This window comes from Typopeltis vanoorti, chromosome 21 (assembly GCF_054136105.1).
Source record: "Typopeltis vanoorti isolate ZY-2024b chromosome 21, IOZ_Tvanoo_1.0, whole genome shotgun sequence".
NCBI classification, from domain to species: Eukaryota; Metazoa; Arthropoda; class Arachnida; order Uropygi; family Thelyphonidae; genus Typopeltis; species Typopeltis vanoorti.
In genome coordinates this window covers 59,214,857-59,242,255 of record NC_143569.1, presented here as the reverse complement: position 1 = coordinate 59,242,255, position 27,399 = coordinate 59,214,857, and the positions used below count along the sequence as shown (strand labels likewise).

General features: G+C 36.1%; 1 protein-coding gene across 2 annotated transcripts in view; it reads right to left on the bottom strand.

Moving 5' to 3' along the window:
* Window positions 1-241: 241 nt before the first annotated feature.
* Window positions 242-27,399, bottom strand: part of LOC150094886 (sphingosine kinase 1-like) — a 169,348-nt gene continuing 142,190 nt past the window's right edge. For both annotated transcript variants that reach the window (XM_090411223.1, XM_090411224.1), the window contains one exon: window positions 242-1,915. In XM_090411223.1, the coding sequence (XP_090267349.1) occupies window positions 1,122-1,915 (794 nt within the window). In that variant the 3' untranslated portion in view covers window positions 242-1,121. The remainder of the gene's footprint in view (window positions 1,916-27,399) is intronic.

The window sequence follows — 27,399 nt, the reverse complement described above, 5'->3', positions numbered from 1 at the left end:
AGCATGGGGGGGGGGGGAAAGCAAGAATACAAATACAGTATTTTTTTCTGAACTTGTGATTTACAGAATAATTCTGAATAAATTAATTAGCAAAAAATTTCAAGATTTAATAACTTTTTTTAACTTCAAAATGTTTAATATATATATATATATAAATAATTTTTATATAAATATATTCTGCAGTACTTTAATTTTATATAAACAAGTACAATATAGCACTATAAAATTATAAAACTAAAAGTGTCATTCTGCATGAGGAGTATTACACCAAGTTCACATAGTAAATATTTTGAAATCTCTTTTTAAGTTTCAGACACAAGTATCTCATAAAAAAAAAACTATGTTATAAAAACTTGAATGGTAAATCATCTCATAATGTCTTAAATTCTTTCCAAGTTTTTGAATAATTTATTGATCCAACTGGATCATTCAGCACATTATTTTAAATATTACTTAACAAGAATGAGTCTCATAATAAGATAATATATAAAGATATTTCAAAAACAGGTTTCTATAAAACAATTTTTCTTTAAAACATGTACACAATTAAAGGTTTATTTAAAACTGCATAACAATAATGTTCAATACTATTTTCATAGGAAAAAGCTAAACATATATTTTTCTTTATTTCCAAAAAATAAAAAAAAAAAAAAGACTAGAAAATTGCTTAATGGTCAATAGGATTATGACTAATAATATTAAACTGCAGTTAAAGACTACACTGTACAATTCATACTAATAAAAATAATACTCTGCATATGACTTTTCAGCCAAATTGGACACATTGTTTTATTTAATAAGAATATTATATTAAGCTGTCAGTTCAAGAAAACCTGGTTTTCTTGAACTGACAGCTTAACTGAGCTTTTCTTGAACTGAGCAATTTTGGACATTCAAGAAATATATTTAACATTTTATATTTGCATTTTTGTTCTTTTCTTTCTCTTAAACACTCTAAAAGTTTATGAAAATATCAATTATTTCATGCAGCAAAAATAATACTCTAAATTAAGTACTTATAAATACATAGTATATTTTAGGTATAGGCTAGTCAGTTACTGAAGGAAGGAAGAAGGTATTGCATAAGTTACACTTATGAAAGACAATAGAGGCATCAAGGCTTAACGTGTCATAATTCTTGCTATTGAAGGTAACACTTCTGCTTGGATAGGCTGACATGGAATGGATTCCCCATCTACTGTCATATGTCCATCTGATGAAAATGGTTCCAGTCTGAAAGCATGAATTGGAATTATAGTAACATATGGGTTATTAACATGAGTACCATCTTGAAGAGATGTCAAGAAATTAATAACTTGGGTTCGGGATATATCAGAATGAATTATTACCAACCACATCAGACCATCATCTAATTTTGCATCTGGGGCAAAAAAAACATCTGATGATAAGTGAGTTTGGTGCGAAACAAATACTAAGACAAACTCATCCTCTACTATTACCCAATTATCAGGTACAGGTTTATCAAGTGGTGGGAGTAATGAAGAGTGATTATTTACAGATTTTGAATTCATAATAATTTCGGATTTTCTTTTACTAATGTTTTGAGCAATATCATCCACAAGTGAAAATTCTGATACATGAGGCTGTGTTAAATATTCATTAACAGCTGTGGCTGCTTCACATGAAGAGCTTTCAGGAGTAATGCACTTGTATTTTATAAGCTGAACCTCACTATTTGCTTCACTGACTGCAACAGTTCCAATGCTCTTTGAGCGTCCTACAGTTTCATAAAGATCACCGGTATCATTCTCCTCTTCTATAGTATTTTGTTCGGTCCAGTCCACAGTTCTACTCCTTGATAACTTGAATCCATTTCGTTTTCTCTTCTGTACAGAAAAGTTTGTATATCCAGTAACAGGTAAATATGATAATCTGCCTCTGTATCTTCTCAAACCTGTAGAAAATAAATTATAATAATCAAGAAGGCAATCTGAATTACTAATAATTATTTAAAAAATCAAATTAACTATAGTGAAACCCAATTAAATGTATAATGATTAATGCTACATTTCCTAAATGTCTGGAGAATGAGTATTCCATAAAGCAACAAGCTCAACCCCCCCCCCCCATATATATATATATATAAAAGGGAGTTATACATTGCATTATTGAATACTCATCGAAAATTCTGATAGCCAGCAAACATGGCCCATGATTGCTGGCTATCAGAATCAGATATGACAACTGGAATAGAGTGATGACAGAAGAGGTAAGAGAGGAAGAGAGTACCACTAATGATATCAGACCGACTTAAGTCCAGATAGGGTAGAAATGCAAGAAAACAATGTACTATAGTTGTGAGTTTGAAGCTATTTGGTGTGAAGTGGAGGCCAACACAATGAAATATATGGTGGAGTGGTGCTACAAATGTGGCAGCTCAGTTGCAAGGGATGAAGAAATGCATCATATAAAGAAATGCAGTTAGGGTAGAAATGCAAGAAAACAATGTACTATGGTAGTGAGTTTGAGGCTATTTGGTGTGAAGTGGAGGCCAACATAATGAAATATATGGTGGAGCTACAAATGTGGCAGCTCAGTTGCAAGGGATGAAGAAATGCATCGCCAGTTTAGCCTTATGGGTACTAAACAAGTGATCACTATGAGTGACTTTAATTATCTGAACACTGATTGGGTAGAAGAGAAATTTCACAATAAGAATGAAGAGGAATTTATTGAATTGTTTCAAGATAACTTTCTCAAGAGCATATGAAAGAAGAAACTTGAGGTCTATGGAAAATAAACTTCCAACATCTTTCTCTAAATCCAGAGTAATTTAATAATAAGGTGGTACACCTTTTGGCAACTCGTGTAGGTAAATATGGCCCCTTCATTGCTTCTGCCTTAGTATCACCACTTCTGGGTCTGGCTCCCACTGACGAGACCTTAATAAAGGTCGAAACAGGTCTGGGTAGTGGCTCTTCCCTTAATGCATAGCATTATACATGTCTGCAAGGAGATGTGCTTTGCATTGAAGACACTTATAATTCTATGCATTAAGGGAAGGGCCACTATCCTTTATCCAAGTGTAAGCACAAACTTTGTTTGCTTACACTTGGATAAAGGATTAAACTAAATTTATTATAGTCTAACCAAGTGGAAAATAAACTTCCAACATCAAAAGAGTGTTAGAGTTGTTCATAGCATTAGAAGGGGTCTTTGTTAGGAATATGACTATTTTACCACCAGTTAGTGAAAGTGATCAAGCCGTGCTTTCTTGGGAAGTATCTCATTATATTGATGTTCCCACTGGAACAGGTTACGTGCTGAACTACAAAGTTAGAAATTATGATCAACTTAGGAGAATACTATCTTTCGTCCCATGGTATCAGTTACTGAATGGGAAAAATATCAACAATGTATAGGAATCTTTGAAAAAGTGCTTAAATGAGGTGGTATCAGAATGTATTCCTAGTGTCCAAAGAATAAATTGGTTGGGAGTGAAATGGATGTGAAACCTTATTATGCAAGAGATCCACAAGAAGAATATGATGTGGAAAGAATATTGCAAGAATAAGAGTGAGACGAGTTATGAAATATATAAAGCACAGACAAGAAAAGTAACAAATATTGTGCATAAACTAAATTGGAGTATGAAAAGAAATAGGCTATGCAGGCTAAAGGCAATCCAAAAAATTTTTTATCAGTATGCCACAAGCAAAAGAAAGAATGAATGTGGAAGGATAACTTTACTGAATGCAGATGTTACTTTAGTGTCAGAAACTAATGAGATTGTTGAATTAATGAGTGCTCATTATGCTAAGATATATCATCCAGGTGTATGCAACATGGTGCACAGTGCTACTACTAAATTGGATGCAGAGTTAGAGGTGCATGAAAATGGGGTTGAAGAGTTGTTGCAAAACCTGAATAATAATTTTCAATATCCATCTGTCCCTATCATCATGTTTGCTAAAGAAATGTTCAACCAAATTGGCTAGACTTTCACATGTTTGCATAACTTGAGTCTCAACTCAGGAATGATACCACAGGAATGTATGATAGTTCCATTGTACAAGGATGGTACAATGGAACTGACCTATCACTATCTCTGGCGTAGTGAAGATTTTAGAGAAGTTGGTAAGAATTTGCATACAGAAATGGGTAGACAAACAAGCTATAATCTGTAAGCAGCAGCATGGGTTTACTAAAGGAAGGTCATGTTTTAGCCATTTGGATAAAGGGAATGGATACACTATGATGATATGGGTTTTCTAAGGCATTTGATAAGATATACCACATGAAAGGCTGTTGGATAAACTGAAGAATATGGGATTGGAATATAAACTTTTCACTTGGATCAGTGGATGGTTGACAGAATGATATCAAAAAGTGGTATATGATGGTAAAGTATTTGCCAACTTTACCACCATATACCAGTAGTAAATTTGCTAGATGTAAGGTGACCAATGGTGTACCTCAGGATTCAGTCCTTCAGCCATTGGTGTTCAATATGTACATTAATGACATTAGGAAGGGTCTAACAAAAAGCCTATTCAAAATATTTTGTAATTGCTGGATATCAGTAGCATCCTTGATTGCTCTGCCTATCTTCACATCATCAGCAAACAATTGCACATCTCCTGTTAGACCCTTTTTTTTATTAAATAAAAAAAAGGGTCTAACAGGAGATGTGCAATTGTTTGCTGATGATGTAGTGTGAATGAATTTAGGGAAAGGCATGACATCTGGTTTGAGTACTGTATAGCTTCTCTAGATAAGTCCTTCACTCCCTGGAGGTCTCAGAAAATAATATGCATATATAAGTGATCTGCTCCAGCTGAGTAGATCTAATCCAGTCCACAGTTTTGGTGATGACAGCACACTGCACTCCTCCCTTGCAATGCACAAATCACCATAATCTGGAGAACCTTAACCTCTGATTACTTAAATTCTGATCTCCAAAACATTCACCAATGGGGGTTTGGATAACTTTGTCAATTTCAATGCTATCAATACCAACTCTGCTTTATTTCTCACATAAAAGAAGCATTGTTTTCCAGTCTTATATTTGACAACATCCAAATCATTATTCAAGATGAGATTTACCTTCTTGGGATAACTCTAACCTCAAATCTCTGTTGGGCACAAATATATTACAAATATTGCCTCCTCTTCATCAAAAAAATTAGGTTTTATCTTTTGCTCTAACTTTACTTTAACTCCAAACAGCTCTTAATTCTATTGAAATCACAAATCCATCCAGTTATTGAATATGTGGGAATAGTGCCCCTAAGAGGCCCCCCCCAAAAGTATTGGATTCTACATAGAAAAGGGTAGTCAAGTTGATTAATAAACACTCTCTCAATAATACAGCCCACTCACTATATACGCATTTAGTTTCTGCTGCTTGCATCTTCTATAAATATTTATATGGCTGCAATTCATTAAAATTGGCATGAATAAAATTCTCATCCTCTCTCTCTCTCAAACTCATCCAAACATGCAAAGAATTCAATCAACACACACTTTCACAGTTCAACTCCAAACCCACAGAACAAATTTCTCTTCTTCTTCTTCATTCATCCCTTCCGCTGCTACCCTCTGGAACAGTCTCTCGCAACATGTTTTCCAAAGAACATAATCCACAACTCTTCAAGTCAAATGTAAACAAGTTCCTTCTTACCCATCCACAGTACTAGTGTATTATAGGTTGATAAAGCTTTTTTGGATGGGTTATCCATTAAAAACTCTGTAAATGAGAGTTCATATGCATTCTCTGTATTAATGCTAGAAACTGATCCTTCATCTCTGACTAATATTAGAATTTTTTTTTTTTTTTTTTTTTTGTAGGATATCTTTGTTTCACTTCTATGTCTGATGTCAAAAATCAAGGCTCCCTCTTCCACAAAGGAGCACAGAGGGTGGGGAGCAGGAGATGTTTAGGCCATTGAGCCTGTCAAGTGCAAGAAGAATGATTGTTATGGGAGATTTTAACTACAGCAGTATTATTATTATTAAGAGAGACCTCCAGGGAGTCAGAGACTCATGGTTGGAGGCCATACACTACACACACACCAGCTATCATACTTATTCTTGAATTCATTCACACTGCTTGCACTCACAACATCCAATGGCAATCCAATCATGCACCACCTTCTGAGAGAAATCTAGCCCTTCTTCGCGGCCTTCATTCTCAGCTTCTAAGGATGCCCACTTGTCCTTTCCCCACCCTCCATAAATTGAAAAATCCCATCAATTGAAATCCTGTATGATCCTTTCAGCAGTTTGTAAGTCTCAATCATATCAACCCTCTTTCTCCTGTTTCCTAGTGTCTGCAGTCTACAAATTCTCAATCTGTCTTCATAATCAGTATTCCACAATCCTGATATCATTTTTAACTCTCCTTTGTACTCTCTCACAACAGGAACTAGGCGACCAGACCCGTGCACAATAGTTTAAGTGAGGTCTTATCAAGGCCTTGTAAAGAGGCAAAATAACATCCTTATCTTTACATGTGAACGTTCGTTTCAGCATTGCAATTACCTTTTGAGTTGTATTTGCAATCTTTGCCACATGGCCTCTAAACTTCAACTTCCTATTTATTAACACTCGAAGATCCCTAGCCTCATCAGTTTCTTCTAGCCTAATCCCACCAATATAATATGACATTGGATATGTAATCATGCCGAAGTGAATTGCTTTACATTTACTGACATTGAACTCACACCTATTTTCCCATGCCCACAATTTCAGTCTATTCAAATCATTCTGCAAAGATTGCATATCAGCATCATTCCTGATTACTCTCCCTATCTTTGCATCATCAGCAAATAACTGTATGTCGCTTGTCAAATCCTTCCCAATATCATTAATGTACAGATCGAATAACAGTGGACCAAGCACTGATCCTTGGGAAGTATCTCATTATATTGATGTTCCCATTGTGGTACACCACTTGTTACCTTAAACTTGCAAGCTCAGATCTCCCATATACCACTTTTTGATATCTCTCAGTCAGCCATCCTCTTATCCATGGTAATATTGTATAACCCAAACCCATTTTCTCCAATTTATGCAGCAGTCTGTCATGTTGTATTCTGTCAAAAGCCTTAGCAAAATCCAAAAGTATCATGGTGTATCCATTCTCCTTGTCTAGTTCAATGGTAACATTGTTATAGAATGTGAGCAAGTCGCTAAAACATGACCTTCCCTCAGTAAACCCATGTTGTTCATTGCAAAGTAGAGATTATCTGTCAACCCATTTCTGAATGCCGGCCCTAACTATTTTTTCCAAAATCCTCACCACCACTCCTGAGATACTAATTAGTCGATAGTTTGATACATCGGTCTTTGCACCACCCTTATGCAATGAAATTACCATACATTCCTTCCATTCTTGCAGAATCTTCCCTGTTCTGAGACTCATATTAAACATTCCAGTCAAAGGAATGATCAATTCAGCTGAACGCTCTTTTAGCACACGTGCTGATATTCCATCAGTCCCTATTGTTGAATTCTTATTCAGTTCGTGCAACAGCTCTAATACCTCGGCCTCACACACCTGCATTTCTTCATCTAGTGAAGATGTAACAGTGAGCTCAATGTTGCACACACCAGGTTGATAGCTTTTAACGAAATGGGAACTCATTAACTGAACAACCTCTTCTGCATCAGTAACCCTCATGCCATCTGGATTTAGAAGAGTTATTCTTTCTTTTACTTGCAGTATATTAATAGAATTCTTGTGGGTTGTCTTTAGCACACAGAGCCAGTTTCTTTTCATAATCAGACTTTGCTTTCCGTACAACAGTTGTGACTATTCTAGCCTACTGCTTATAACATTCATAACGGACATCATCCTTATGAAACGGTATTCCTTCCACATCGTCCTTTTCTTATGAATCTCTTGGTTAATAAGATTACATATCCATTTGACTCCTACTCTATTTATTCTTCGAACTCTCGGGACACACTCTGATATCACATCATTTAAGTATTGTTTAAATGCTTCCCATACACTGTCAATATCCTTTCCATCCAGTAACCAATCCCATTCCACTGAACTCAGTATACTTCTCAATTGGTTTCCTGCTTTGTAGTTCAACATGTAACCTTTTCTGAATGGAACATTCATAAACTTAGTCATTTCCCAAGTGAGTACTGCATGATCACTGTCACAAACTGGAGGCAGAATAGTTACATCTTTAACTGAAATGCCCTCTGACACTATAATCAAATCTAGCACTCTTTGACCTTGAGTTCCTTCTGTCACATGCTGCTTGAGGATGTTGTTCCGCAACAGCTCAATAAATGCATTTTCATTCTTCTCATGAGATTCTACTGCTACCCAATCAATATTTGGATAATTAAAGTCTCCCATTATGATTACTCTTTTCCCGCTCACCTTTTCTATTTGGTGATGCATTTCTTCATCATCAGCAACCGATCCAGCAGGTCTGTAACAACACTCCACTATGTAATTTGTCTTGTTAGACTCCACTTCACACCAGATGGCTTCAAACTCGCTGCCACATGAAATATTGTTAGTAGTATTACTACAATCATATATAAGCTGGGAAGAGGAAAATGCATGTAATAATAAGGAATCGAATTTCTAAAATTCTTGAGGGACAAAAATCTTAGGCAACATGTAATAGAGAGAACAAGAGGTTCAAGAGTTCTGGATTTGGTCATAGCATCAGAAGAGCTGATAATAACTGAGATGACATCCCCCCCCCCTCAAGTTGGAGAGAGTGACCATGACTTGGAAGATGAATAGAAATGCAGGAGTATCAAAGAAAAGGGAAAAGTGTACATATATGGAATTATAAGGCGAGTGATTATAATAGTCCTAGATATCAACTTGGGACAGTTCCATGAAGGGAGGAATTGGAAGGGCGAGATATCATTAGTGCTTGGGAAATTGTGAAGGAATATTTGTTAGCAGCAATTGTAAGCTATATTCCATGAATGAATAAGAGAACACAATTTGTGTTCTCTTCTTCATTCGTGATGACAAACAATATCAAACAGGGACTGCAGGTGAAAAATAGATTATGGAAGAGATATATGGAGAGGGGTGGAGAGCAAATGCATGAAGAATATAAGACTCAGGCCAGGAGAGTGAATAGTATGGTGAGGAAGGCAAAACTGGAATATGAGAAGACACTGGCAATTGGCATTAAGATGCAAAGAAAATCCTAGGGAATTTTTTAGTTATGCAGCCAGTAGGAGAAGAAATGATTGTGGAAGAATGACACTGTTAGATAAAAATGGGAATAGAGTGACTGATGCAGAGGATACAGTGGAGTTGTTCAATGAACACTTTATTGGAGTATTTCATCCTAGAGAAATAGATTTTAATACTAGAAGAATAGGGCAGGTTCGAGGTTTAGAGGAGAGTATGTTCCAAATGCTGAGTACTCTGGATGTCAGTAAAGCTGTGGGACTGGATGGTATTTCACCACAGGTTATGAGATAATGTGCTAAAGAAATGATAGTTCTATTGACCTGGCTTTATGAAAGTCTGGCTATGGGAAAGATACCCAGGGAATGGAATGAAGGCGAGATAGTGCCATTGATTAAGTTAAGGGTGGTAGCAGACTGGAAGTGTCTAATTATATGGCAGTTTGTGTGTCATCAGTAGTTGTTAAGGTCTTGGAGAAATTAGTGAGGCACCTATACAGCGTTGGGCAGATAAGGGTAATGTTATCTGTGAGAATCAACATGGATTTGTTAAGGGGTGTTCTTGCTTTAGTAATATGATTGCCTTTTATAATAAAGTGACAAGAGCAGTTGATGAGGGAAAGGTATATACTGCCATTTTTTTGGATTTTGCAAAGGCATTTGACAGGGTGCCACATGATAAGCTGATACTTAAGTTGCAACACATGCACGTAGATGTCGGGTTAGTCAATTGATTCAGGATTGGCTGTCTGATAGGTATCAGAGAGTTGTGTATGGTGGGGCAATATCAAGGAGGCAGAAGGTTACAAGTGGGGTTCCACACGGCTCAGTACTGGGCCATGTATTGTTTAATCTTTATATCAATGACATTGTCAGTGGATTGCAGGAGAATATTCAGTTGTTTGTAGATGATGCAAAGCTGAGAAGGTTTATTAGTAATAGTGCAGATGTGGTAGCCCTGCAAGAGGATTTGAATAAGCTAGACAGATGGGCAAATGAATGGGGGGATGTCAGTTTAATGCAGCAAAATGTAAGGTCTTGAGGTTTGGGACACATTGATGGGACGCTGCATACTCTACTAGATGAGGTAGGGGGAGACAAGAGATCTGGGGTTGATGATTGATAGAAACCTGAAATTCAGGGGGACATATTGCAAAGGTGGTGAAGGTAATACAGAGGATTGCTGCAATAATGAGAAGGATGCCGACCTGCAGAGATAAAAGAGTATCATTCCATTGTATAAGACCCTGATCAGACCACAGATTACTGTTCTCAGATTTGGTCCCCAGGATTTGAAGGGGATAAATTAACTGTGGAAGATACAAAGACGGATGACAAAGATGGTCTCAGGACTGTACAATGTTAGTTATGAGGATCAGCTGAGGGAATGTGGACTGCAGAGTTTGGTGGATAGGAGGAAGAGGAGGAGGAGAGATGATGTGATTGAGACTTTTAAACTGTTGAGAGGTGGTTACAGGGTTGACACTGGGGAGTTCTTTTGCTTGGCTGAACAACAGGAAGGAGTGATGACAAGGAATCATCCCTGGAAGTTACAAAAGGAAACTGTGAGCAAGAGGGTGAGGAGTGGTTTCTTTGCATGGAGGGTGGTTGAATTATGGAATGCATTGCCTGATAGAATGGTGAGAGCGAGAACGGTCAATGAGTTTGAGGAATAGTATGAAAGATTGTGTTTCCTAGGAGGGACCTCCTGCAATGAGTCTTTTGACTCCATGGAGGCCTAAACAATAATAATAATAATAATTATAATAATAATAAATATTCATACTTGCTTTGTTAACTTTCAGAAATCATTCAACAGTATAAATCAGAAAATGGTACGAGCTGTACTTGAATTATACAAAGTGGAATGAAACCCAACATATGAAATATCAACGGTAATGCACAGGTTGTGTGAATTGTGGAAAAAGAGAAAGATGGTTCCAGACAAGGAGACCAAATATTCTTGAGCATCTTTATCATGCATTTGGAAAGAATAATGGATATTATTTATTTATTTATTTTTGTGTTTTATGTGACTCTCACCCACGAAAGGTTATAAAACCTGTGAACATTAGTTCTGTGCGTTAGCTAAGCATTTCTTTTTTTTTTTTTGTACATTTATTTTTTATTTTATTTATTTATTTATTTTTATCTGGTCTGGAAACCCTAGAGAACAAACTATTCTTCTCTTCTTCAAGCTCCTTCAAACTATTTGTCTGTTAATTTTCTTATAGCTGGTACTATGAAAATACCTTCTTTGAGCTTACCACTTAATAGTAGCAAACAAAACTTAAAATATTCATTATTCTTAGCTAGTTCTTAAATTTTTCATTAGTCCCAATTTTACATGAAGTGGTAATGAAATTGGTACCAACTTACTTTTTCAGAGAATATTTTTCTGAAGTCTAGTAGGAAGATTTCTCTTCTTCAATTACAGGATCTGCTGTTTCATTCACAAATGAAAAATGATATTTTCATTTCACCACTCTCTGTATGACTATAAAATCTGTTTGAGTCTGCTTGCCATAGAATCATGCAGATTTTCAAATCTCCACAAATTAATGATTTTTGTCCTTTGTATTTCACTTTATCAAAAAGAAGTTCAAGATTTCTATAAGTTAACAGAATGAGTAACCAGGATGGAGGTAAAGATAGTATTACATTTTTTAAAGGAACACCTTTCCAGCTTATTTTAGATAACTCAATGAATAACTTGTATCGGCATGAATAATATTTTATCTACATAACCAGTTACAAGTCCAGAAATATGAGTGTAATACAATGGCCAATCTTATTAAATTACAAATAAATAAAGGTATAAATTCATTCTCATAACTTCTATATAAAAAACAAGTAAGTCTCCCCCAAATTAAATCGAATACCTACTTTGCTAGATCCATATTTCTGATCAAATTAGTTAATTTGCTTTGTGTAAACTCTCACAGTTAATTGCAAATCTGGTTTCTAAATTACAATCAGAACTATCGAACTATGTTAATCCAGACATTCTACAAACACTTGAAAGAATTACTGACAATTCGGCCAAGCATACCCTGGAAAGGAATAAAGAAAAACTCGAGAAAAAATTCCACAGGTTGAAACAACGGCAAAATATGGCGGCCAATCACAGGAATCCACCCAATCAGAGGACTTCCTCCCCGAGAAACAACAATGAACAACAAACAAGGGAGACAAGGAGTGACCAACCACCGACAAGCAAGAACCATGTGATTAACCTATCAAGCCACACCCTGAACAACGGCGAACTCACGCTGCTGAATAAAGGACTGAACTGCGCAATAGCACCTAAAAAGGTAAACAAATTGGATTTTATCTACCACATTGAAAGAGGCATCAGATCCCTACCTAACACATAGCAGATAAAATACGACTAGAAACCAGTAATGTCCTAAATACCAAGAAAACCATACAGAACAACTTGACTAAAACAGAATTAGCAGCAATTAAATCATTAAAAGCCAAACAAAACATAATAATAACGAAAGCGGATAAAGGCAGTGCCACTGTTGTCCTTGACAGGTCAACATACATACTGCAAATGAACCAGCTAGTAGCTGATAACAACACATATAAAATGGTAAATTATAACCCAACAAAAAGGATAAAGGACAAAACAGAAAAACTACTAAAGTCCATCACTTCTTAGCCACCAGACACAGTTAAAAAACTCAAACCCCACTATGCCCCCCCCCAGAATATATGGGGTTCCGAAAATACACAAACAAAATGTGCCCCTTCGACCAATAGTGGAAGGAATAGACAGTCCCAATTACCACCTAGCCAAGAAATTAGCGGCAACACTCAAGGAGGTGGTAGGTCATTCCCCCTCCTACATAAAAAACACACACCACTTTATAAACAAAATCAAAAAATAACACTCGACAAAGATGACTTATTAGTCAGTTTTGACGTTTCTGCCCTTTTCACTAATGTCCCCATCAATGACACAATTCTCCTACTACAGAACAAATTTCCGCCCGACATTACGGCTCTCTTTGCCCACGTACTAAAGTCCGGTTACTTCGTGTGGCAAAAATTCCGCCTACAAAAGGAAGGTACAGCCATGGGCTCACCATTATCCCCCCCCCCAATTGCGAACTTCTACACGGAAACCTTTGAGCAAAGGGATCTTGATTCCGCCACGCTTCGACCGACAATCTGGCTCAGATATGTTGACGACATGTTCACGATCTGGCCGCACGGGCGACAAATGCTAAACACATTCCTCAGCCACCTAAACAAACAACACGAATGGATACAATTTACCATCGAAATCGAAAACCAAAATTCGCTCCCGTTCCTAGACACACTAGTTACAAGTCTTCCTTCAGGCAGTCTATCCTTCACGGTCTACCGAAAAGCAACACACACGGGCCAATGCATACATGCGAATTCATACCACCACCCAGCACAAAAATATGGAGTCATTAACACCCTTAAAAACAGAGCCACAACGATTTGCTCTAACCAGCAAGCCCTGAAACAAGAACTAAAAATCATTAGTGACACATTCATAAATAATGGCCATAACAAAAATACTGTCAATAAAATACTCTATAAAACCACAACAAAAACGAATCTAGATTACAGTAAAACCATAGCCATCCCATACATTAAAGGGTTATCGGAAAAAATCAACAGAATCCTACAACATTATAACCTCAATGCCACCTTTAAACCACCCACTGAACTTAAAACCATATTCAGCTCCTCTAAGGATCCTCTCCTCTCATTAGCACATCCTGGAGTCTATTGCATCCGCTGCACCTGTAACTTACCGTACATTGGTGAAACAGGTTGGACAATCCCTATACGCAAGAAAGAACACATGAGACACATTAAATATAACCATTATGGTGAAGCAGGCCTCTCAGACCACGCACTTAACACTTTACACCAAATCAACTGGAAAAGTACCTGCTCCTTACACCGCACAAAAACACGGTACGAAAGAAAATTTAAAGAATCCTGCAAAATCCTGATAAACCACCCAAATATCAACAATAAAGATGGTATGAAAATTCCAAGGATCTGGATGGCACACATTCAGCCAACCTAATATGAAAGATTCAACATAAGTCAGGACTCTAGCCAATCCGCTAGTATTAGAAACCATTCCACTCCAACTGGCTGGAATGATGTTAATATATGTATATAGTAGACAACACAAATAATAGGACTCTAGCGTTGATCTATTTTTATTTATTTATTTATTTATTTATTTATTTTTTCACCAGAGGTCAGGCCAACAATTGTGGTAGCGGTTGGTCAGTGTCTTTAACGAACCAGTCTGATTGTAGTATAGCTTGTTTCTTGTGTATATTTGTATGCTCCAGAAGATGACCTTGACATAAAGGTCGAAACGTCGAATTGTAAATTTTAGTAATATTAAACTAAAGTTTTTATTCAAACATGGTAGTTGTCTCCATAATTTCCAAAAATGCATTCGGATCACCGTGCAAGGCTAAAAGAAAGGTCTCACAGTTAATTCTCACTTTAGGCTGGTAAAGAGTCACTTTCATTGTTCATATCACATTCCTGAAAACTACATTAAGCAATTCTGGTGGTTAACCTGCTTTGCTCATCCAGTGTGCAAAGGCATGCTGGTTAAGCAAAAATAACAATTTTCTCAAAGCTACACTATCTGGATAGAAAAAGGAAGAAACCTAATGTTACCTTAAGTTAATTTCTTCAACTATTCAGCATTCATATGTGGCAAAAAGAGAAAATCTGTTCCCGGCAACTTCTGTTTAGCCTGAATCCAGCTTGTTCTTCACCAAGCTTCTCTTCCACAATTTTTCTTAGCTGTTTCTCGAGTATACTTGCATGAATCTTACTAGGAACACTCAGTAGGGAAATACCTACTGTAATTCTCACATTCAATTTTATTTCCTTTTTTACAGATGGGTACTATGAGAGCTCTGCTCCAATTATCTGGAATTCAACCCTCTGACCAGGCCTTCTGAATTATGCAAAGTAGTCACTGTAAAATTTTTATACCTTCATATTTGATTGAATGATTAGAATGCCTTGCCTGAGAGGGTGGTGTCTGCAGAGAATTTGAGTGTATTTAAGGTGTGGTATGAACTGTGTGTATGACAAATGGACCTCCTGATGAGTCTGACTCCATAGGATCTTAGGATAATGATAATAATAATAATAATATCTGAGCATTTCTGGTCGCTGCCTTTCCAAATTTCAGGTTTTTGATGCCTTTTTCTACTGCAAGTATAGATATGTATTCCTGACTGCATTCCTGTTGGGAGTTTTCTACAGGAATAACTGTGCTGACACTGCTTGTTTCGTTTAGCAGTCTTTCAGAGTAATTACTCGACATCTAGAATATCTATCTTCAGTTTTCATGTTACCTTTATCATCTGATTTCTTTTACAGTACTTCTTCTTCCTCTATTTCTAAGCTTTTCAATAGCCTCCAGAATATTTTGCCACATTCCTGATATTTATTTTCTATGTTCTTACCAGTCTTTAGCTAACTTTACGTAGTGCTTCTCTTTCTTACATATTTATCTGTATTCTCTAAGAGCACAAGCTGACTTACTTGCTAGGAATTTTAGATATGCTTTCTCTTTTCTCTGACTGCCTCTTTAACTTCCAGACTCCACCATGGAGTTCTGATTTGTCTGCCTTACAGAAAACCCTCATCACATGCCTCCCTGGCTGAATCAATCAATGATTTCTTTATAGTTTGCCACAGAATCTCTAAAGTTTGGTTCTTGTTTTCAAACTCTTTCATTTTTAATTTGATGATGTTTGTATATTTGAGTCTGTAGTTCACCTCTGAAAGCTGCTCAACTTTGATTTATTTTAAAACTTTCTTACACACTCTTCTTTTCAGTATGAAATCCAATTTTATCCTGCTCAAAACTAAAGAGTGATCACTTCCTATTTCAAATCTTCTGTATACCTCCTGTGTCCTGAACCAGTGGGAAAACATCGCTATCAACTGTAGCATAGCCAATGAGACTTCTCTTATTTCTTGTATCTTTTCTCCATGTGAATTTGTGCCCCTTTTATGTTGGAATATGATGTTAGTAATAACTAATCCATGTCTTGAACAGAAATTCAGAAGGTATTTACCATTATTATTAGCTATGAGCATTTCTACAAATTTTCCCCAAACATTTCTATATGTCTGGTAATCATTTCCTAATCTGCTATTTAGATCTCCACCAAGTATCAACTTTTCCTTTCTCATTGTGCTGCTCCTCTAATGCCTAAAAAAATTCCTCTATTTCTTTCTTGGGAGAACTTTCCATGGGAACCATAAACACAAATAAGTCTCATTGTCCAATTCCCTATTCTGATATTTGTCCACATCACAATACTTGATATTGCCTGCCATTCAAGAAGACAAGTAACAGATCCCTTGGAAAGTTCAAACATAATGTTGCATTAACTTGTTCCAGTATGAGTGCTCGCTTTATCTGGTAATGGATAAGTAGCTATTTACAAGAATGCACACATGTGTATAGAACAGCATTACATTATAATACCAGAGCCAAATTTAGGATAGGTGAGGGACATCAGTTCTGGATTCAACATTCACTGTACTCCTGACTATCTGGACTAAATGGGGGGAAAAGAATGCAGAGATATTGAAAAATATGGATAATCTGAACTTGATTGAAATTTAACAAATGTACTACTTATTTGGACTATAGTGGCTTTTTCTGTACATTTGTACACATTATTTAATCAGATAATCTACAACTTTTGCTGTATTTGAAGGCATTTTCCTAGGTTGTACAATCGAAAAAATGATATATAAAAGAAATTACATCACTAAATTACCACACTAGCAAACATATTGACCCATCTTTTAGCTAGACACAAGCTGGGAAATATCCTCTTCTCAGACACGTTCCATGCTCCTTTTGTGCATGCTAGGAGATGAGTCACCCAGGGACATATCCATTTTTATGAACCAAATGTTCTCTGTATATGTATTTATAATGCATAATTTTTCTCCTGATATAATCAACACTGTGTAACAACAATTTGACTTTAGAGCTTAGAGTATGCATAGTTAAATGCTATGTATGGTCTGTACTTCTGTAAACTTGGACCTTGAAGACAACATTGATAAAAAAACTTGCGGCCTTTGAGATGTGGTTATATAGACAAATGTTAAAAATCCCATGGACAGCAAAAACATCCAATCAAGAAGTACTGGAACAAATGGGGAAATCGCGTGAACTTTTAGATACCATAAAGAAGAAAAACTACATATCTTGGTCACCTACTTTGTAATGAAAAATACAAGATACTTCAATTGATTATAAAAGGGAAGATAAATGGAAGAAGAGGACAAGGAAGACGAAGAAAATCTTAGCTAGCAGACAGTGGACTCGCATGATCTCTGAAGGACTGTTCAGAGTGGCTGAGGATAGCTCAACATTTGCCAAGGTGCTCACCGACTTCCGATAGGGGTGGTACTTAAAGAAGATACTATACATGAAAATACGAAAAAAATATTATTTTATGTTACTGTTTATTAATCTATTGTTCTGGACAATCCAATATTTAAATAAAACTAAAACCCAAGAGGCATTTTGACATGAGCGCAAAAGTATCTAGTGAATTCTAAGTATCTAACATTTTTTTTTAATCTGTATCTCTTCAAGAAAGGCAAAAAAAATTCTAGATTGGTTAATAAACTAAATAAATAAACTGTTCTAAATAAACCAAAACATCACTCTGGTTTAAATCATTTCAGGACTTGATTAAGCAACAGCAGTAGAATTCAATCATCAGGTAATGAAAACCATCCATCACCTATAATAAATTTAGTTTAATCCTTTATCCAAGTGTAAGCTGTAAGCAAACAAAGTTTGTGCCTGAAAATATCTTCAGGATTGCTTACTTGGATAAAGGATTAAACTAAATATATTATGGTCTAACCAAATGCAAAATAAACTTCCAACATCTTTCTCTAAATCCAGAGTAATTTAATAATAAGGTGGTACACCTGTTGGCAACTCGTATAGGTAAATATGACCCTTCCATTGCTTCTGCCTTAGTATCACCACTTCTGGGTCTCTGCCTCCAACTGACGAGACATCAATAAAGGTTGAAACCGGTCTGGGTAGTGGCCTTTCCCTTAATGCATAGCATTATACATGTCCACAAGGAGATGTGCTTTGCATTATGGGAGATACTGAGACAAGGAGTGATGGGAGCTTGGTCCACCTTTGCAACAAGTTGCACCACCATGCCTCAGTCCTGAAGATATTTTCAGGCACAAACTTTGTTTGCTTACAGTTGGATAAAGGATTAAACTAAATTTATTATAGTCTAACCAAGTGCAAAATAAACTTCCACCATCCATCACCTAGTTTATTTTCTAAACCTCATTAATAAATTTCGGAAAAAAAATTATAAACATTAATGCAAATTTGCTTTCATCACTTAATGAAACACCAATTTGCTTATTTGAAGTCAGACGTAGTTGCTGCTATATTTTGCAAAGTAGAGTCTACAGTTCCCATACTCTCCATCTTTTCCTCTTATATGTAATATGTTAATACCCTTTTAGGTGGAAAATGAATTCATCAGCTAGTGTGAGACCATTCCACTTGCTTGAAGTGGCAAGAAAAAGTTCAATGTTTGGTCTCTAGAGCAGGACTTCCAGATTATTATTAAAAAAAATAATAAAATAAATTTAATGACTAGAAGCCGAGAGATACCAAAATAGAAAAAAAATACTATTTATTATTTGAGGGCAAATCTTATCTTATAGTTTTGTTTTCTTAGAAAACTTCATTGGATGCATAACATTAAAAGAGAAATACAAAAATATACATTACAAGAGATAGCTATAAATTAACTTGCAAATGTATTGCTGACATTTGAAGCTGTTCTTGATGCCATTGTATTGTTGGGCACGTCCATGCTGGCATGATCTCGTATATATACGCCAAGAGTGACAATCAGATAGGTTATAACTAAGGTTAGTATTAAGATGGACTGGACTGAGGACAATTTCTGTTAATTCCACAATTCTTCTCTCCGGTTTATCGTAGTATCTAAAATGTTTTCTGATTTGTTCTAAATCACTGAATGAATGACAGAATCTTCCTAGTTAGGACAAGCAGAATTAAGAATGTGATAAGATAGTGTGCTGGCTCTAGTTCTACCATGTGCAATGTCTCTCACATGTTCTTCCAGACACAACTCAATGAATTTCTCTGTCTAACCAAAATAGGGCACACTTTAGTCACACCAAAGACAACAATAAACTCCTGGATGCATTAGGTTGTCATGTTTCAGTTTAGGTGACATTAAGTGATATAAAGTTATATCATTAGGTGATATAAAGTAAGGAATGAGGTATTCCACATTTCCCCATGAAATGTGGAATCTTCACTAAACCATGAAAAACAGCCCCAGACCACAATGCCTCTGCCCAAACCTAGATAGCTCATTTTATTGTTAATATTTGTCTGTGAAGATTGCAAGACTGTGTGCCCTTTCATATTTGTATGAGCTACTTTGATGTATATAGTCATATCCACTGTTACAAATGGTGTCCAGATATTTTGATCAGGTAGTATGCAAGGTTTTTTTTTTGTTTTCCCAAATTAAAGAATCTCAATTCAGAGTAATCTGGAGGGAGGAGAGTGTGGATGAAATATCCTCAAACTTAGTGGGTACTCGAACCAGATCATGGAAAAGAGATTTTGACAATAAAAAAAAAATAATAATTCAAAAATGACTGATAAGGGAAATATGGCACAGTGAGCTGGAAAGAATTCTATTAATGTGAACTGAATAGTATGTGATTGTGAAATAATTGAGAGTCAATCACAAACAAAGGTATTCAATAATGTTTATTACACTCATTTCATAAAATAATGTGATACAAAAAATATCACAAAAGCTGACATGCTGCAAGGAGATCTGTATGATCAATGGGGTTGAAAAGTTTTGCACATGTGCAAATTTGTCTTTCAAATCTGCCAGGTGAAAAACTATGCCTGATACACTGTGCTCTTGAGGTAACCCCAAAGCCAAATGTCACAAGGATTAAGGTCTTATGAACATGGTGGGCATTTCACAGAAACAGATTACTTTATCTTCTGTGAAATGTTGAGAAAGCTAATTGTTGAACTTCACATCCTACATGGGAAGGTGCTCCATCTTGCATCAAAACTGTTGTGTTCAGGCACCCCTGCTTTTCTGCACTTGTGGGATGACAAAACTACTCAACATGTCTTAATAATGCACAGCTGTAACTGTGCAAGTAATAGGTCCTGTTCAATAGATTTCTTTGAAGAAAAATGACCCAATAATGAACTTGGCCATAAATCTTATCCGTACTGTAACCTTTAGCAAATGTAAAGGCACTTGTTGCTAATGCACTCAAAACTACTGCATCTGGACTACAGATGCAGTAGTTTTGAGTGTTTACTGTTCCACAAACATGAAAATATGCTTCATCAATTCATAGAATGTTCCAATACCAATCCTCATACCATTCGCATGCATACGTGTTACCATGTATGCATGCGAAAAATGTTGATGCAAACATTTCTCAGATACCAGCACCCCATTTGCAACTTTCAGCTGTGACTGAGTTTATACAGGTAGCAGTGCAATGCTTTACACAAAGTTTTCCATATCGTTGTATATGTCAAATCTTGCTATGGCACGTGCACCATGAACCTACAACAGCATTTTCATTTGACTGCTTAACAACTGCAGTTGCAACATCATCAGTCATTTCTGGAATTTCAGATTTATGCCCTCTTCCTGGTTGGACTGTCAAACTGCCTGGCTCTTCAAGTCGACAAACCATGAAGTGCAGCTGCAGCATTTCCTCCCATTCCTAAGAAACACTTCACAAGCAAGGCCTTTCAGACAAAATGAGACTCAGCACAAGTCAAATGACTGTAGAGTCAGTCTTACTGCTGTTGTGTTTATACTGCAAAATACTACATTTTTTCACTCACAGTGCCAATATATCCATTATTAGTAATTTCTGAAACTAATTTATTTATTGTCAAAATCTCTTCCTCATGATCTGGTTAAGAGATCACAAAGTTTGAGGACATTTTGTCTACCAGTTCTCTCTCTCTATATATATATAGATTGCTCTGACTAGGGTACTTTAATTTCAAACACCCTTTTATGAATGGGAGTGACATTAAACCCTAAAAACACTAACTAGGGAACCACTGTCTCTTCTATTTAAGAGTAAAGTGGTTCTAGGCTGGCAACCAGATATTACAGACCACAAAATCTGTGGATGCATCAAGAAATTCCCTGAATAACTACCAAATAATATTGGGAAGGATTTAACAGGTGGCATCCAGCTATTTGCTGATGATACAAAGGCAGACAGGCAGGCAGGGTAATCAGGGATGCAACTGACATGTAATATGAGGGTGGTCTGAAAAGTTCTCGGCCTCGACCATAGATGGCAACACTATCGGCAAGGTTTTTTTTTCTAAGTTGGTACATCTGTCATAAGCATACATGTGAAATTGCAAGTCATTCTATCAAGTAGTTTGTTTTATACAGCTGTCTGAAGCAAAAGTGTTGTCCGTATCCCTTCAAATGGATAAAATTGAGTACCATGTGGTTATAAGATTCTTTGTAAAACAAGGTTTAATGCCAGAAGGAATTCATTCGAAGTTCATAAAAGCTTATGGGCACTCTTCTCCTTCGTTTTCGACAATTAAGAAATGAGCTGCAGAGTTTAAACATGACCGTACCAGCCTTGAAAATTATCCACGTGAAGGATGTACAAAATGTGTAACAATACAAGAAATCACTGATCAAGGGCACGATATGGTATTGGATAACCGGTGAGTCAAAGCGTGTGAAATTGCTGAGACTATAGGCATGTCAAAAGAATGTGTAGGATGTATTTTGCATGAAGAATTGCAAATGAAAAAGCTTTGTGCAAGATGGGTTCCACACTTGCTCACAGTAGATCAAAAATGCACTCACATGAAAATCTCAGAACAGTGCTCGGAGTGTTTTAACAAGAATAAAACTGATTTTGTGCATTGATTCATTACTATGGATGAGACTTGGATTCTGGTATGTAATACACCAGAATCCAAATAGCAGTCAAAACAGTGGACAGAAGCCAGTTGTCCAGCACCAAAAAAGACAAAGTTGGTTCCATCAGCAGGAAACATCACGGCATCGGTGTTTTGGGATGCTAAAGGCATTTTGTTTATTAATTTTGTTTAATGTTATTCAGATCTTTTAACCAGACTAGATGAAAAAATTCATGAGAAAAGACTCGGTTTGCAGAAAAAAAAATCACCTTTCATCAGGACAATGCACCTGCCCACAAAGGTGTTTTGGCAATGGGAAAATTAACGGATCTCCACTATGAATTGTTGGAACATCCACCCTATTCCACAGATTTGGCCTCCATCTGACTTCTATCTCTTCCCAAAACTAGTACTCTTCCTTGTTGGTCAGCAGTTTTCTTTGAATCAAGAGGTGATTGCAGCTGTAGAGGAGTATTTTGCAGATCTTACTGAAAACCACTACAGGGATGGGATAATGGCATTGCTGGAATAAATGTATTAGTTTTAAGGGAGATTATGTTGAAAAATAAAAATAATTTTGAAATTCTAAATTCGTTTTTTCATTGTTAGGCCAAGAACTTTTCAGACCACCCGTGTACATTCTGAATGATTTGAATAAGTCAGAATTGAGAGCATGTGAAAATGACTATTAGTTCAATGTTATAAATGTATAGTTATGTACTTTGATGTAATAAGATATCAAATGGAATATTTTATTGGTGGGATTATGCTAGAAACAGCTAACCATTAGAGAGGGATCTTGGAGTTTTAGTAGATAGGATGTGTTGAAATTTAGCAAAAATTGCAAATATAACTCAAAAGATCATTGCAATGAATGAGAATAAGAACTACAATGTATAAGCAACTTTGGTTAGTGAACAATTGAATGTTGATTATTATGGAAGATTTAAATCATGGCGGTATAGATTGGAATGAATTGATAGCATTTGGGAGGAAATGCCTTTCTTGAGAGGCAACTATCTCAGGCAGTATGTAAAGGAGGGCATGTGAGGATTGAAACTTTTAGATCTGATAATTTCATAAGAGGATGCAATTGTGAATGGAATTTTGCACTTCCTGGATGAGAGTGATCATGAAGTAATCACCTGAGTAGTGGCTAACCATATGAAGACTTTTGTGAGGAAAGGATATATGTGGAAGTACAAGGCTGGTGATTATGACAAGTTTAGGAGATTGCTTGGAGCTACAGCACGGAATGAGGAATTGAGCAGTAAGGAAATATATGCTACTTGGGAACTGAAATACATAACAGTATTGGTAAAGGAATGTCTTCCTAAGGTCAAAAGGGGTGAAAGATAAGTGTAAAATGGATGAATGAATTAAGCATGAAATCTGGAAAAAGAAGACACTTTGGAGGCAGCACAAGATGAATAATGGTAACAATCAGTTGCACGAATAGTATAAAGAGCAGGCCTCAGTTGGTAAGAACAACATGTTCTTACCATTCTTTTTAACTGCTGCAGAGGACATACTTCAGGTATTCAGTAAGAGGATTACATCATCAGGATATTTCATCCTCAGCATGAAATCAAAAGTTCAAGTGTAGAGAATGAAATGAGATAAGACATAATGGTGAATGAGCAAGAAGTATGTAAGGAATTAAGTAAGCTAGATGTCATTAAGTCAATAGGACTTGATGACATAACACTATGTGTCTTAAGAAAATGTTCCAAGGAGTTAACACCAATTTTGGCCTACCTGTTTAACAAGAGTGCTGCAACAGCACAAGTCCCAAAGGAGTGGAAGGAAGGTAAATTAGTTCCACTTAACAAAAGTGGTGATAAGGCTAAAACAACAAAGTATAGGCAAATCTGTCTATTTGGAGTTGCAGTATTAGAGAGGTTGGTGAGAGATAGGATACAAGTTGGTTGATAACAATAGTATTCTTTGTTCTTGTCAGAATGGGTGTGTTAAAGGGAGGTCATGTTTTACCAACTTGCTTATGTAATATAATAAGGTAACAAATGTATTGAACAAGGGAGATGCATATACAGTAGTATATTTAGTTTTGCAAAGACTTTTGATAGATTGCCATACCATAAGTTGGTCACTAAATTGAAGCAGATGGGACTGGATGATAGATTAGTGAGTTGGATAGGGCTCGTAGATAGGTATCAGCAAGTTATGTATGGGGACACCATCTCGAAAAAGGAATGCTACAGGAGTCTGTTTTGGGACCATTGTTATTTAATTTGTATTTAATTTATACTAATGATATTGGGATGAATTTAACTGGTGATATACAATTTTTTGCAGATAATACAAAACTGGGGAGAGCGATGAGGAATCAAAGAGATTTTGTAGCCTTACAGGAAGGTTGCGCAGATTATATGACTGGACAACAGTATGGAACTGTCAATTCAATGTTGCAAAATGTAAGTTTCTGAAATTTGGTAGGCAACAATCGGATGCAAAGTATACACTTGGCAAGGATATTTTGGAGGAACTCGAGAAGATAACAGACCTGGTAGTAGTGATGGTCAAGGATCTGAAGTTCAGAGGCTAGCATAGATTGTGAAGACATCACATTAGATTATGGCAATGATGTGGAGGACCTTAACTTGTAGAAATAAAGTTCTGGTTCCATTGTATAAGGCCTTGATCAGGCCTCGTACAGATTACTATGCACATATTTAGTGGTGAGGAAATATTGGAAAGGGTCCAGAGAAAACCAATTAAGGTCGTAATTGGTCTCTGGGATGTGGGATATGAGGACAGATTGAGAGAATGCAGTTTGAAAAGTCTTGTGAATAAGAAGAGAGGGAATATGATTGAGACATTTAAGTTGGTAATGGATTGTTACCAGGCTAATGTGGAAGAATTTTTTTAATAGAATGGGAGAAAGGGGTAGAAATTACAGACATACCTGGAAGCTGTATAAAGAGAGTGTGAGCAGGGGTATAAGGAGCAAGTTCTTTGAATGGAGAGTGGTTGGTGAATGGAATGCGTTGCTTGATATGTGGTGAATGCAGATACATTGAATGATTTTAAAGCACAGTTTGATGGGCATTGTGTGTAATAGGATCTGCCTCTTGCTATGAGTGTTTTTTTTTACTCTGTGGAGGTCTGGTATTAATAATAATAATAATAATAATAATAATAATCAGAAAGTCATTTTGCCTCTTTGCAAGGCTTTATTACAACCTCTTCTGGACTATTGTGTGCAGACCTAGGCTCCTTGTTTCTGAGGTGATTCAATGGACAGGACAGAAAGGAGAGTGTTAAAGTAACTGTGGAATGTAGATTATGAGGAGAAATTGAGAATTTATGGACTACAGATGCTGGTAGACAGGGGAAAGAGGAGTGATAATTAAGAGACCGACAAATTTTTGAAATGGTCATACAAGATATCAGTAGATGGAATTTCTCATTTCATGGAGGGTCAGGAGACAGCAAGAGGGTATCCATGGAAGATGAGAATGAATGTAGTCAGGAAAGGGGTGAGAGCTACATTTTTTTCTCATAGAGTAGTTTATATACAATATATACACAAAAAAAAAAGATAATACTTTTATCTTGTGTTTTATTTGCATTATTATTTATTAAATATACTGCCAAATATTTTCATCTGAATTAAACAGACTATTATGGAGCTAGCTGAGGAATTAGATAAGTACCAGACTGACATAATAGGGGTGACTGAAACAAAAAAGAACAAAACTGGTGAGATCTTTCTGAGCAATAAATACAAAATGTTATATTCAGGCAATGACAATCAAGGAAAAGAAGGAGTAGACATAGTATTCAAAACAAAATACGAGGCTAATCTTCTTGAATGGCAGTCAGTCTCAAGTAGAGTAATGTGGGCAAATATGAGAATGGGGAACTGGACAATGAGACTTATTTGTGCCTATGGTCCCACAGAAGGTTCTACTAAGGTAGAAGTGGAGGAGTTTTTTGAGGCTTTAGAAAAAGCAACTGACACAATGAAAAAGGAAAAGTTGGTCCTTGTTGGGGATCTAAATAGCAGAGTAGGAAATGATTGTGAGACATACAAAAATATTTTGGGAAAATTTGGAGAAAAGAGCAAAGCTAATAATAATGGCAAATATCTGTTGGATTTCTGCTCAGGACATGGACTGGTTATTACTAACACCATGTTCCAACATAAAAATGTGCACAAATTCACATGGAGAGAAGAGGCTAGGAATAAGAAAAGTCTCATTGACTATGTTATTGTTGATAGTGATGTTTTCTCCCTGGTGCAGGACACCAGAGTGTACAGAGGATTTGAAATTGGAAGTGATCACTATTTAGTCTTGAGCAGGATAAAATTGAATTTCATATTGAAAAGAATAACATGTAAGAAAGTTTTAAAGCGAATAAAAGTTGAGCAGCTCTCAGATGTGAACTGTAGACTAAAATACACAAAGATTATTGAAGAAAAAATGAAAGAGTTTGAGAACAGGAATCAAACCTTGGAGATTCAGTGGCAAACTCTGAAGAAAACATTGATTGATTCTGCCAGAGAGGCATGTGGTGAGGTTGTCTGTAAGGATAAAAAAATCAGAACTCCCTGGTGGACACAGGAAGTTAAAGAGGCAGTAAAGGAAAAGAAGAAAGCATATCAAAAGTTCCTGGCAAGTAAGTCAGCTTGTGCTCTTAGAGAATACAGAGACAAATGTAAGAATGCTAAACATTATGTGAAACTACCTAAACAGAAATCATGGGAAGATGTTGGTAAGAACATAGGAAATAAATATCAAGAAGGTGGCAAAATATTCTGGAGGTTGTTGAAGAAGCTTAAGAATGGAGGAAAGAGTGCTGTAAAAGGAATTAGAGATGTTAGAGATGATATTAGAGATGAGATTCTTATCAACTACCCCAATCTGAATAATAATGATAGTCTTAAAAATCCCAAGCATATGGAAGGCACATATTCTACCCATGGAACCTTTCTCCCTAAGAGTTAACAATAAACAGGACTGTAGATAATCCAGAATCCTAAATCTAATATAACAATTGTAATGTTAAAAATAGGACATCATTGTTACTGTAAGAAAACTATCTATAAGAAAGAATGTTTCTCTCATGTTATCTTAAATAGAATTTAGCTTTGATGTAGTTTCTAAATAATTAATTTGTAATTTTATCTATTTTTTTTTTATTTTCACTAGAGGTCATGCCAGTAGAATAACCGG